Source organism: Colletotrichum lupini, chromosome 2 (assembly GCF_023278565.1).
Source record: "Colletotrichum lupini chromosome 2, complete sequence".
Classification (NCBI taxonomy): domain Eukaryota; kingdom Fungi; phylum Ascomycota; class Sordariomycetes; order Glomerellales; family Glomerellaceae; genus Colletotrichum; species Colletotrichum lupini.
Window position 1 is genome coordinate 3718503 of NC_064675.1, and position 13255 is coordinate 3731757.

General features: G+C 52.9%; 4 protein-coding genes across 4 annotated transcripts; 2 read left to right on the top strand and 2 right to left on the bottom strand.

The window, feature by feature from the left end:
• Window positions 1-6: 6 nt before the first annotated feature.
• Window positions 7-2206, top strand: CLUP02_03429 (uncharacterized protein; the record flags this gene model as incomplete). The annotated part of the gene is made up of 3 exons (XM_049282451.1): window positions 7-391; window positions 456-1383; window positions 1513-2206. 3 exons carry the CDS (start codon window positions 7-9, stop codon window positions 2204-2206), a joined length of 2007 nt encoding a protein of 668 aa, XP_049139594.1.
• Window positions 2207-4728: 2522 nt separating this feature from the next.
• Window positions 4729-6636, bottom strand: CLUP02_03430 (pentatricopeptide repeat domain-containing protein; the record flags this gene model as incomplete). The annotated part of the gene is made up of 1 exon (XM_049282452.1): window positions 4729-6636. One exon carries the CDS (start codon window positions 6634-6636, stop codon window positions 4729-4731), a length of 1908 nt encoding a protein of 635 aa, XP_049139595.1.
• Window positions 6637-7217: 581 nt separating this feature from the next.
• On the top strand, window positions 7218-11811 carry CLUP02_03431 (DNA polymerase; the record flags this gene model as incomplete). Its single annotated transcript, XM_049282453.1, has 4 exons — window positions 7218-7509; window positions 7566-7669; window positions 7723-10008; window positions 10069-11811. The coding sequence occupies 4 exons, from the start codon at window positions 7218-7220 to the stop codon at window positions 11809-11811; spliced, it is 4425 nt and encodes a 1474-aa protein (XP_049139596.1).
• Window positions 11812-11953: 142 nt separating this feature from the next.
• CLUP02_03432 (uncharacterized protein) lies at window positions 11954-12917 on the bottom strand (the record flags this gene model as incomplete). Its single annotated transcript, XM_049282454.1, has 5 exons — window positions 11954-12043; window positions 12156-12295; window positions 12383-12393; window positions 12464-12665; window positions 12833-12917. The coding sequence occupies 5 exons, from the start codon at window positions 12915-12917 to the stop codon at window positions 11954-11956; spliced, it is 528 nt and encodes a 175-aa protein (XP_049139597.1).
• Between the last annotated feature and the right edge of the window lie 338 nt (window positions 12918-13255).

Consider the following 13255-nt stretch of genomic DNA (forward strand, 5'->3'; position numbering starts at 1 on the left):
ATAGTCATGGCGCATCCTCTCTTGGTAACGAAGCAGAGGGATGCTGGTGGCCCCAAATCCTTCACGAGACCTCAAGCCAAAGGCCGCTCGGAAGTCACGCCGAGGAAAGACTTGTCGTCAATGCAAGGAAGTTCCGATTCGGAGCTCAGTCTAAAACGCGACGGCAGCACAAGAAACAGGCATATCGCCTCCTTGAGCAACTTATGGCACAAAACTGTCTCCCGTATGCCGACCTTAAGCAAAAAGGATGCCTCGAAAGGACAGATTGCCAGGGCAGCTCATGCCTCCTCAACAAGTCAGTCTGATTCGCAGACTGACGAAGGTGAACAGCATCAGATCGACAAGCCTGCAACTAGCAAGGACGATACCACGTCATCCCAGAGGAAAAAAGGTTCGATTGAAAACCACGCACTCTTGATTTTCTGCTCTTGAATGCTGATTTTTGTTGTTTTTAGGTTTGTTCAAACGCCGAAGCCTCGGAAACATATTTGGTACCAGCAGCCGAAAAACGCTCAAGAGATACATCAAGTCCGAGGAGGCTCTCGCGACCTCTGTGGGGTCTGACGTGGAGACGCCAGTCCATGACAGGTTTCCATCTGCCTCGCTCGTCGCTCCAGAGCTGCCAAAGGTGCGGGCATCAGGAAACTTTGAGAAGGAGTGCGTGATCATCACTGGAGAGCCACCCACAGTGCAACCGCCGATTTGCCTGGGAAAACAAACGCCCCAATTACTGGAAATACAGACGGGAGATGGCCAGCCCCCTTTCCTTGATCTAGGTGATGCCGTTGAGGATCAAGTTCCGGATGTGTCGCTATCAGCATTGGCTTTGGCCAAGCGACCTAGGTCCTTGGATCTCAAGAAACTCCTGGTAGACGCTTCGGCAGCAGCAGATCTGGACTTCATCACATCGGCCTTGGACAAGGGAAAGGGCAAGGAAAAGCAGACATCGAAGCCACCCTCCACTGATCAGCATGTGCACCTGGAGTCTGGAACACCGCGACCAGTCGAGGTAAAAAGCCCTCTCGAGGTAGCCAACAAAGCCTTGGAGGCGGAGTCTAGTAACATGGTTGCAAGCATCAAGACGACTGATGCAGCCTCCGCTGTCATCCAAGCTGAGATGTCCAACAAAATTCTACCTGCAGTGAATACCGAGGTGACTGATCCACCCTCTACTATCTTCCCGGTCGAGATGTCCAACAGGATTGTACCCGTGGTCAATACTGCGTTGAGCAGATTTCCTGGAGATTCCGACTCTCGAGATGCTGTTGCCAGCACAGAGGCGACTGGCCCGAGAATCAAAGAGGTAACCGTTCGAGACGCCGGGTACACTCCAAATGAGAAACCGGAGTTTGAAACATCAACGAGGGAGCACATATTGAGGTCGTACGCTCAAATTTCCGGCAAGTATGGACCTTTCTATCCTACCGCAAGGATGCGGACATCAATTGACCTTACCTGGCAAGGTAGTATAGGCATCACCTCCCATGGACTCAATGCTAATACTTTATGCAGGGAAGACTGGGAGAGCGATATTACTGTAGCTGGACTGGAGAAAGATAATGTCCCAGACACAACCCTGATGCGCAAACGATCGGACGATGGACAACTCCAAGAATACCTATCTTTGCCACGCAACGTGAGCGAAGGTGAAGCTGAGACCAAGCCTAAATACGGCAAATGGCTGTCGCGGAGCGCTATTCCAGTGACGGATAACTCGACAATGACTCGCGAAATACATAGAGAAACGATGGACACAGGCCGGCTCGCTGTGATCCCGGATATGACCCTAGAACTCGAGTCTACGAAGAGAAACGAATACAGCATAATCTACCCGCCGAACTACGTTTCCAAACCTCGGGTTACCTCGATGAATGCTTTGATTATGGAGCCTCTCCTCAATACAGCAACCGAACGCCATCTTGTCATATCCGATAGCAAAGGCAGGGCTATCACTAGCAACGGCTCCAGCAATTTGAGCGTTGATTCAGGTGGCTCAGAGATCCGAAGGAGAAAGACAAAAAGCATGACGTTCATCAAAAACATTGATATTTCTTCTCTCGACAATTCTTACAATCAAATGCGGAAGTTGGCCTTCCCTGGAGACTCAATTGGTGGCCCTGAAAGCCGGTCCGAGACATCAGTCTATTACGACGGAGGCAGCTGGGACGTTTGTGAGGACTGCAGTGATGTAGATGATGTTTTCTGACTTTTTGGTTGTCCGGTTATTCTTTAATCAGCTCGACTTTTCGTTTATGGACATGCGAAAGGCACTGAGGGGTCTGATAGGTAGTCTTCAAGCCCCAATCATGGTGGCTCTTTGTAAAGTAACGTTTAAACCAAAACAAATGCCCTGGCTCAATGTTGGCGTCGGACCTCCAAAAAGTAAAAGCCACACCCGTGAGTGCCGCGGATGCAGTGGCTTGGGTTGAGAGCTCCGACTTCAGACGGCCCCAGTGGAGAAAGAGGTACGTACCGAACCATCCAATCGAGTGGAGACCCCTGGAACACGCTCCCATGGGCTATGGCCCTCTATCCGTACCTTTACCTAGTGTAAACCAACGCGCCCAGGTCAACCTCAAGTTGTTCCTCGTCAGGGTCTTTGCAAGGTACTTCATCCATTCTCCGACTCGTCTTCGCCCGCCTTTCTCGAACCAAAGTGGTTTTTTATTTATTTATTTTACAGCCACGAACCTTTCGGCGACCCTCGCATTCTATCTAAGGGAGTTACTTTCTCACTCCTTTCTCAACCCGTCACCCTTTCCGCCTTCGATCTCGCAGACACCCCTACATTTTCGACCGTTGCGACTAGCACACTTAACCTCATTCCATCCCCCCGATCGAAACTGTTTGCCCAGGAGATCAATCAACATGGCGAAGGTAGCAACCGACTTTGAGAAGATCATCCAACAAGGTATAACCTCTTTTGTTTACTACATGATTGGACGCCGCCTATTCAGAACGGATCGCTGACCGGGGCGATGTTTCGCTTTACTCTGCAGGACGAGAGAGGAAGAAGAACGAGGCGCTGGCACAGAAGATCTTCTCCAAGGATAGACGGCAGAGCGCGCCTTCAAAGCTCAAGCCCGGCGCGGGGCCGTCGCTGGCGAGCCGAGTCGGCATCACAAAGAAGGTACGCATTTAACTCATCTCGTCATTCGTTCCTAGCTTTTAGTAAATCGACGAGCGAGCGTTCGCTTACGTTCTTTCCATCCTGCAATCAGCCGCGCACCGCATCCCTTGGTCCTAAGGCCCTTCCCGCTGGCAACATCGATGGCGACTGGACACATGACCTCCACGGAACGGTGAATGGCGGCGGTAGAGGACGAAACAATAACAGCAACAGCGCCGGCGCCGGCGGCCTCGCGTCGCGCATCTCTGCGCCGGGAGGAGGAGGAGGAGGAAGGGCCGCGTCTACCACGGCGTCGATGGGTAACGGCAACAACAGCCACAGCAGACGACGCGCCGAGCAGAAGGCGGCGAGAGTAGCTGCCGCGATGGAGCGCTCGGGCGCCATGGCCGACGTGCAGATGACCTCCGTGGCGAACGTGGTGCCCACGGGACCGGCGATCAAGCAAGGCCTCTCTATCAGAGGGCTGGCGGGGCCGTTCGCGGTGATGGCGCAGAACTTTGCGCCGGGGACGACGGCGGCGGACATCGAGAGCGCGATGACGCCCGTCGGCGGGGAGATGCTGGACTGTCGGATCATGAAGACGACGCCTCTGATCCTGGCGGAGATGGTCTTTGCGACGAAGGAGGGCGGTGATGCGGTCATTTCCACGTTCAACAACCAGACGGTAAGGAACCCCTGCCCCCCTCACCCCCCTCACTCTTTCTCTCTCTCGTCTGCTATGCACGAGGCGACGGCAGGCACAGTTTGAGATTTGTTTACTGATTTGAGGGCGACTGCAGGCCGATGGACGCATCATCAAGGTCTACCCCAAGCCCGGCGGCTACAAGGAACCCACCACCCGCCCCGCGAACGCCCGCTCGACATCAAGCAACTTTGTCGACGGCATGAATGGATTCCCCGAGGCTACGCAGGAGGACAATGGCGGCCTGTACAGCGACGACCTCGTTCGCAAGGCCGGCAACAACAACAACAACAACAACAACCGTAGAGGACGTAACTTCAACCGTGGCGGCAGACGATGAAGGGAGGGGCGAGATGACACGATGAGAAACAATTCCGGTCGGTGCTAGACGGCAAATTATGGCGGGAGGCACAACACTAAGAAAAGACGTCGTATCCACACTACGAATGCCGGGGGTTTCTACTTGGGCGTTAAATTTTTCGAAAGCGGGCTTGGGAAAGGGTCGAAAATACCTAGGCGACTTCATGTGTATGCTGATTCTGCTCGTAAAAGGGGGGCGAGAATTTACAAATCGGGGGTGAATTTCTGCGCAAAGATGGGGAAAGGTTCCTTTTTTCGAGAGGGCGCAGATCTCTCCATTATCCAGGGAGGCGCGTGTACTATTAGATCAAAAGAGACTTTGCCATATTTTTTTCTTCTTCAGTGGAGTTTCATTGCCTTCTTCGATTTTGCAATTCAGGGCGTCTTCAAGGAACGGCGGCGTCGGATCATGGTTCAAAGCTTAGAAACGTACATTGAGATTGGGGTATTTGTTCTATGTGTGTAACGAGGCTTGAGTCGTTCTATATCTTCGGTATGTTCACATGGCTCAGATATTGTTTTTACATTGTATTGTACAGTTCATAACAATGATGTTTTACAAGTCCAACATCTCTTGTTCGTCCTTCTTTGCGGGCGTAGCATCCTGCATACGTTGGTTCGGGTCGGTAAACTCGACCGCGAACCGGTTCAGCTTGCTCCGCTTCTCCTTGAGGCTGATGAACGCTTCCTCATCGGCAGCGAGCGCCTTCTCGTTGACGACCTTGTCGACGGCGCTAATCATCTTGCGAGCAAGGTCAGCAAGGTCTTCGACAGCCTCGGCGCGTTTCCGGGCCACGTCCTTGCCCTGGGACTTGATCAAGGCTTCCTTGGCTGAGGAAAAGGGCTGCCAGAGATTTTCCACGGCGGCGGCGAGTTGCTGGGCGTAGCCGCGCTTCGCGCTCTTGGTGTCGCCCGCCTTGTCCATCTGGCGGAAGTTGAAGTGGCAGATGATGGCAGCCTTCATGTAGATGAGGAGGGCGCGCACGTCCACGGGGGTTTTCTGAGCGGCGCCGTGGGCGAGCATCGTGTTCAGGATGGACGTGGCATCGGAGAACGCGTTTTGGCTCATGTTGTTGTTGATGCAGGCGGAGAGGGCGCGGCGATAGACGATGGGAGGGACAGGTTTGTCGGATGGCATCTGCTGTACAGCCTTTGCGGCGTCTTTACTTGAGCCGCTGCGCTCGTAGAGACGAATCATTTGGTGATAATTGTCTGTGTCGGGTTTGACGCCGTAGTAATGGACAAAGAGGTCCCAGTACTTCACGCCCAGCTTGGTCTGCTTTTGCTCGCGAACGATAGCGAGAACGAGGGATAGGGTGTTGGCCCGCGGTACGGCATATTTGATCTTTGGTGAGAGGACTGTGGCTTTGCGCTTTGCGCTACCAGTCGCGCTGATACCTTTCATGTCGTCGTTGATGCGGTGTGCATAGTCTCCCGTGGGCGTACGGTTGTAGTTCCGGACGCTCATGGTCTCTTCGAGCATGGTGAGAATCTTGCCTCTGTCCTTATTACCTCCGAGGAGCAGAACACGACCCATGGCGCACACCAGATCCTCGTCGATCTCCATCTTCCCGTTACGCCAGTTGCGCATGACCTCCTCCCATATATGCTTGCATCGTGTGATCGTCTGCTCCACCGTATCGATGTGCTGTTGGAGAGACTGCCCTTTGCGATTATCCTGATTCTCAGCCTCTGCGCGTAGCGTGTTGATGATGGCCGTGTACGTGTAAGCAGTGTTCTTGCGACCTGACTTGGCATCGGCCGAGTCGGCCAGCGTGAACATGTTTTCGACGTCGCCTGCGCGGCCGCAGCACTGGATCACAGCGTTGACATGTATCGAGTTAGGCTTGATCTTTGCGTCCTCCTTGAGCATCGTTTTATACAAAGCCAGAGCCTTGGCACTGGCGGCCTTCGGTTCGCGGGACTTTGCACAGCCAGTGAAGATGATGGTAAATGTCTGTTCGTTGGGTGATTGGCCGCGCTTCTTCATATCGTTGAAGAGGCTGATGGCAAAGTTGACTCGCTTCAACTCCATGATCTGGTACTTAATAAGGTGGTTCCAGGCCACGACGAGGTCGGTATCCTTGGCACTGGCGCGCTGGACAAGGAGAAGGGCCTCATCGAAGCGACCCTTCTGGAGTGTGGCCTCGACGTGCTTGGCGATGTTGAAGGGGGTTTCCAGGTGCTCGAGATGTTTCGACACAGCCCAGTCTAGCTTCTGTTTCCTCCTCTTTTCTGCAAATTCCTCGCTGCTGCCGTGGGTGTCCTTTTCTATTTCCTTTGCTTCTTTCAAGAACGCTCTGCCTGCGGCAGTCGTGGGTATTGCCTTTCTATGGGCAAGTCGGCGTTGGCTGCCCGGCGGGCCATATTGAAGGATGGGTAAAGTAGACGATAGTTCGGAGAAGGAGGCCTTTCCCGACAAGGGCTGAAGCGCCCGTGTGAGACAGGCTTTGCAGGATAGCATTCTTGAGGGTCTTTTGCGGCGGAAGGCTATGCGGTGCTGGAGTTTTCCATGAGGACCTCCTTCAATCATGAAAGCGCCTCCGGGAAATTTTGCGACCAACTACCTAGGTAAGGTACCTACCCAAGCTCTCTTATCTTATCGGAGAGCTTGCTCCCCTCCCATGCCTGTGCCTGCGTCTTTGGGGCGTCCTGCATGGCTTAGCGTGTCGCGCAGAACACTGACGTTGGTTGCGGGCGGGCCTCTTTATGAGTGCCCCCACTTTGTAGCGTTTAGCGCAGACTCGACCAATTGGCCTGACGGCAATTAAGCAAAAAACGCGTCGCCAAACACGAACGCGACTTTCCTCGCGCGCCGCCCCTGGCTGAACGGCCAAATTATAGAGCACATGTATCCCGTGCTTTGTGTTATCCCACCCACAACAGGCCTACTCCGTTCCTCGATACAAACACAGCTTGACACGCCACATCTTTCAGTACCTACCGCCGGTGCCGAATAATTTCTTGCTCTATACGATGAATTGAGTGTCCATTCGAGAACTTTAACCTTTCTCTCTAATACTCGACATACCAGCCCTGCCCACCATGCCCAAGGTCGACAGACGCTCGAAGCTGGCCGAGCTTCGGGCTCTGCGAGCGTCTGGCAAGAGAGCCAACTACGAGGTCGAGGAGGTTGACGAGCTTTACGAAGAGGTTGATGAGAACCAATACAAGAAGATTATCAGAGACCGTCTGGACCAAGACGATTTCGTTGTTGACGACAATGGCGAGGGATATGCCGACGATGGTCGGGAGGAGTGGGATCGTCAGCCCCAATACTATTCGGAAAGCGATGAGGATATGCCAGTGAAGGGTCGTGGTAGGCCAAGCAAAGCCTGTAAGAAAAATTACAATCCGTATGCTTGCAAGATCTATCATACTGACACTCAGTAGCAAAAAAGCAGCGCGAAGAAGAAGCGGCCAAGCGAGATGCCAATGACAGAGACATCAGCGAATACTTCACAAAGGGTTCCACCAAGACACAAGCCAAGCCGAAGGTTCGTCAGATGCGCCCAAAGCCAGAGAAACGTTGTACTAATAAGAGCCATAGGTCGCCAAAACGAAAGAAGACGACGATTTCCTTGCCGATCTCCTTGGGGAGGTCGACGCCAACATCCCCGCTCCTGCGTCCCGGTCAGCCAAACGTAACAGATCCCCTGAGCGCCGCCGAGCCCGTGTGCTTTCTCCCGCCCCCGACACCAGGACGCGACTTACCAAGAGAACAAAGACTGTGGATGACAGACTATCATCTCCTACATTCGACAATTCAGCAGTCGATGATGGCTATTTGCCGCCTATGGGCGACGACAGAGATGATAGCCCCGCTCCGATCACTGTGGACGATGTTCCCATGTCCGAAGACCCCGCGCCATCATCGCCAGCCGCTAAAGTAGCCCAGCGTAAGGCAATGGTCAAGCCGGAGCCCCTGGATGAGGAAGACGATGATATGATGGAGGTTGCCCATGCTGGTGCGGTCACTGCTGCTAGTGTCAACATCACAGGGTCAAGACCACCGAAGAAACTTGTCAAGCCCGATCCCTACCCTACACCTTTGAGCTCTTCCCCGGTCAAGCCTGCCGCCCCATCAGTCGACTCGTCAGCATGGAACAACATCACCGACCAGCTCAATGTTGTTTCAAGCTCCCCTGCGGAGGCTAGAACCGTCGGCAAGATAGACTATAAGGATGCTATGGAGGAGGACGGCAGTCTCAACATGTTCTGGACTGACTACACCGAGGTCAACGGCAGTCTCTGCCTCTTTGGGAAGGTCTTGAACAAGAAAACCGGCTTGTACGTCAGTTGCTTCGTCAAGGTCGACAACATTCTCCGCAAGCTCTTTTTCCTTCCCCGCGAAACCAAGGTCGAGGGCGGGGAAGAGACAAGCGAGGAAGTCGAGATGATGGACGTCTACTCTGAGATTGACGCTCTCATGACCAAGATGAACGTTGGCATGTTCAAGATCAAGGCATGCACAAGAAAGTACGCATTCGAGCTTCCAGGCATTCCCAAAGAGGCTCAGTACTTGAAGTGTCTCTATCCCTACACAAAGCCTGTCATTGACGGTACGACTACGGGAGACACATTCTCGCGTGTTTTCGGCACAAACACGGCGCTATTCGAGCAATTTGTGCTGTGGAAGAACATCATGGGCCCCTGCTGGCTGAAGATTACCGATGCCGACTTTGGTGCCCTCAAGAACGCTTCTCACTGCAAGCTCGAAGTGCTCGTCGAGCACCCCAACATGGTCTCGACGTTGAGCGACTCTGACAACCTCGATACACCTCCCCTGACCTTGATGAGTATCGCATTGCGAACTGCCTTCAACGCCAAGGCCAACAAGCAAGAGATTCTCGCAATCAGCGCTCGCATCTACGAGAAGGCTTCCTTAGCTGATCCAACTCCGGCCGAGAAGCTTCCCTGCCGGACATTTACCCTTATTCGTCCTCATGGGACAGCATTCCCCCTCGGATTTGAAAACATGGCAAAGGACAGGAAGAGAGGCCTCATCAAGACCTTCCGCCAAGAGTCAGAAATCCTCATGTTCTTCCTTGCTCAGCTGGATGTTGTGGATCCAGACGTGATTCTAGGACATCAGTTGGAGGGAGTCGACTACAGCGTTCTGCTCAACCGTCTCCATGAGAAGAAGACACACCAGTGGTCTCGACTCGGTCGACTCAAGCGAACGCAATGGCCAGCTTCCATGAACAAGGTTGGTGGCAATGTCTTCGCCGAGAGGCAAATCATGGCTGGTCGTTTGCTTTGCGACCTGGCCAACGATGCCGGAAAGTCTGCCATGTTCAAGTGCCAATCTTGGAGTTTGACAGAAATGTGCAGTCTATACTTGCCGGGTAACAACCGCAGACAGGACATTGACAATGAAGCTGCGCTCAAGACATGGGCAACCCAGTCCAAGGATGGTATGATGAACTACGTCTCACACATGGAGGCTGATACCCACTTCATCACCGCACTGGCTTTACAGGTCCAGCTTCTTCCCTTAACTAAGGTCCTCACCAACTTGGCCGGTAACTCATGGGCGAGAACCCTTACCGGAACTCGCGCCGAGCGCAACGAATACATTCTGTTGCATGAGTTCCACCGCAACAAGTACATTTGCCCTGATAAGCAAACTTTCAGGGGTAGAATGGCCCAGGAAGAAAATGAGGCCGAAGAGGGCGACGGCAAAAAGAAGGACAAATACAAGGGTGGTCTCGTTTTCGAACCCGAGAAAGGCCTCTACGACAAGTTTGTCCTAGTCATGGACTTCAACTCTCTGTACCCTTCCATCATCCAGGAGTACAACATTTGTTTCACGACTGTGGACAGATCTGCTATGGTATGCACATTTACTTCGTCTCCCTCTAACAACTAGACCAGACGCTAACTCACGCAACAGGAACAAGACGAAGAGACTGTGCCAGAGGTTCCTAAGGACCAGGAGCAAGGCATCCTACCCAGACTCATTGCTACACTTGTTGGCCGAAGAAAGCAAGTCAAGTCCTTGATGAAAGACAAGAGTGCAACTCCAGAGCAGCTTGCCACCTGGGATATCAAGCAGCTTGCGCTGAAACTTACGGCCAACTCTATGTACGGATGTTTGGGCTACACCAAGTCCCGTTTCTACGCGCGCCCTCTTGCCGTCTTAACTACGTACAAGGGCCGTGAGATTCTGCGCAGCACCAAGGAGCTCGCCGAGAGCAATCAGCTCCAGGTCATTTATGGAGACACGGATTCCGTCATGATCAACGCCAACGTCGAGAATGTGTCCGATGCCTTCAAGGTCGGTCAAGAGTTCAAGAAGGCCGTCAACGAACGTTACAGACTCTTGGAAATCGATATCGACAATGTTTTCCGCCGAATCTTGCTCCAGGCCAAGAAGAAATATGCTGCCATCAATTTGGTTGAAAAGGATGGCAAGTTCATTGAGAAGATGGAAGTCAAAGGTCTCGACATGAAGCGTCGTGAGTACTGTGGCCTGTCCAAGGAGATCTCGAGCAAGATCCTCGACGAGATTCTGTCCGGCAACGAAACCGAGAAGTCGATCTCGCGCATCCACGAATACCTCAGAGAGATCTCTGGTAAGATGCGTGAGCAAGCTATTCCGGTGCAAAAGTACATCATCTTCACACAGCTCGGCAAGGCCCCCACAGAATATCCCAACGCGGACTCTATGCCACAGGTCCAAGTTGCGTTGAGGGAAATTGCCAGAGGAAAGAACGTTCGCCGTGGCGATGTTATCTCCTATGTCATCACTGGCGATCCTCAAAGCTCCGACCCTGCCCCGAAGAGGGCCTATTCTCCCCCAGATGTCATGAAGGCTGACTCTGGCCTCTCACCGGATGTCGAGTGGTACCTTGGCAAGCAAATCTTCCCCCCAGTCGAGCGTCTCTGCGCGAACATTGTTGGGACCTCGAGCTCTCAACTTGCAGAGTGCCTTGGCTTGGACATCCGCAGGTATAAGTCAGTCCAGGACCAACAACAAGGTGGAGGAGGCAACGATGTTGAGATTCACCCCATGGAGTCGCAAATTCCCGACGAAGTGCGTTTCGCCGAATGTGCCCGCCTCTCCCTCCGCTGCCGAGCATGCAAGAAGACTTCCGTATTCGAAGGTCTGCTTGCACAGCCTGACCGCGTCTCGGCATCAGGGGTACTTTGCGACTCTTGCGGCGCCACCATCTCAACACTCTCGATTGTACCCCAGCTCGAACATGCACTCCGAACTCAAACGGCACGCTACTACGAGGGCTGGCTGGTCTGCGATGATTCCGCCTGCGGCATGCGCACTCGCCAAATGAACGTCTACGGCACGCGCTGTCTAGGTCCCAAGGGCCTTGCGCGGGATTGCCTTGGTCGCATGCGCTATGAGTACACCGAGAAGGCAATTTACAACCAGCTCGTATACTACGCCAGTCTCTGGGACGTTGACAAGGCCAAGACCAAGGCTTCAGCAGAGAATGGGAATGACATTCCACGCGAACACAAGGATAAGGTTCTCGCGATGGCGGAGCACAACCGCGTTCGATTTGGCACTGTCAAGGGCGTAGTGGACAAGTATCTCGACAAGTGCGGTAGGCAATGGGTTGCCATGGATACTCTGTTTGCTAAGCTGGGCTTCAACAAGCTTCTTGCTGCAGCATGAGGCGACGTGCCACCACACGGGGTTTGTACACAAAGGACAGCTGATAATGATTGGGATGGGAAGTTTTGGGCATGACGGAAGCTCCTGAGGAGTTGGTTCGGAGGCTGGCTTCTACGTTCTGGCTTAGTATTTGAACTTGCTTTTAGAGGAGGATATGATGATGACTGTGGGCGTTGGAGAGCTCGGAGTTTCTGGTTGGACTTGGGGAAATCGAGGCGGGCAAACCTAGCCTCTGGACATGTTTTGTTGTTGACGTAGGAAACATGGTTAATATCATTTCAAAGCGCTTATTCACACAACCTTATCCTTCCTGCCACCGCATATATAATTTGCGTTCTTCGTACCCTGGAGACTTGAAGTTCAATGTCGAAGACTGCTGCTTTCTCGCGTTCCCGTTCATCAATATGTCGATGTGGTAGACGTTCGAGGGACTGAGTCGATCGTTTGCCCTTACAGGTTTGTCTTAGCTTGCATTCATGAGGAACTGTCATCATATGCACATGATCACGGATTATGAACACAAGAAAGGTTGTGAACAATGTAGTCTCTTCTTTTTTAGGGCTAGGTCCACTGGCAAGCTCGCTGCCGAATTAAATGTACAAAGTCAGAGAAAGCATTAGGTCCCTCCACGCCCGGTCGATTATCCCCTTACCAGTCCTGTTTCCGCCGGCGAAGATGCCTAGACCAGAGGAGCAAGCCACTGTTGGCGACCAGTGACCTGAACCCCCGAGTCCTGGCCCTTTCACCGAGCACCTCTCTGCCTTCATAGTGGACAGAGATGGGTGCTGGACCAGTCCACTCCCTCCCATGACCGGGAACCACGCCCAAAATAAGTGTTTGTGACGTCGAGAGACCTGCCAGTGATGACCAAGCCAATGCCAAAAGGATGGAAAAAAGACGAAAATCCTCTTCTGAACAGATTCCTAAATCCCCTTTTTTGCATTCGAAACAGGATCACGACCTTGCCGACGCTCCTGCGTATGCTTTTTGATGTCCCGCCTTAAAGAGCAAATTCGCGCACTCTCATAACGTGCGCATGAGCTCCCCGTTGCTGGATGGACTCTCCCGGGGTCGTCTCTTCCTTCGTACGTCTGGCCTGTCTGCATTCAACCATTTCCTAGCCACTGGTCCCCATGCAGCCAGGCACGTAGAAGAAGACCCATAAAGCGTCGTGAACTCGTATTAGAAAAGGAATAAAACACGGTGTGTGTCTTGTGTTTGAGCGCATCATGAAGTTGATGCGATCGGGTTAAGAGGGCCGAATGTGGAAATGAAACATCCGGAGTCCGAAAATGGAGAACCTCTTTTCCTGGTGAGAGGTCATCTCAGTGTGAATCGTCTATGTCGGTATTCTTTCGAGGTATCATGGTCCGCAGCAAAGATCAGGGTAACTTTTGAAACACGAACTCTGAAAGTCCTCTGTGTAAATGCACCAAACAGCCCC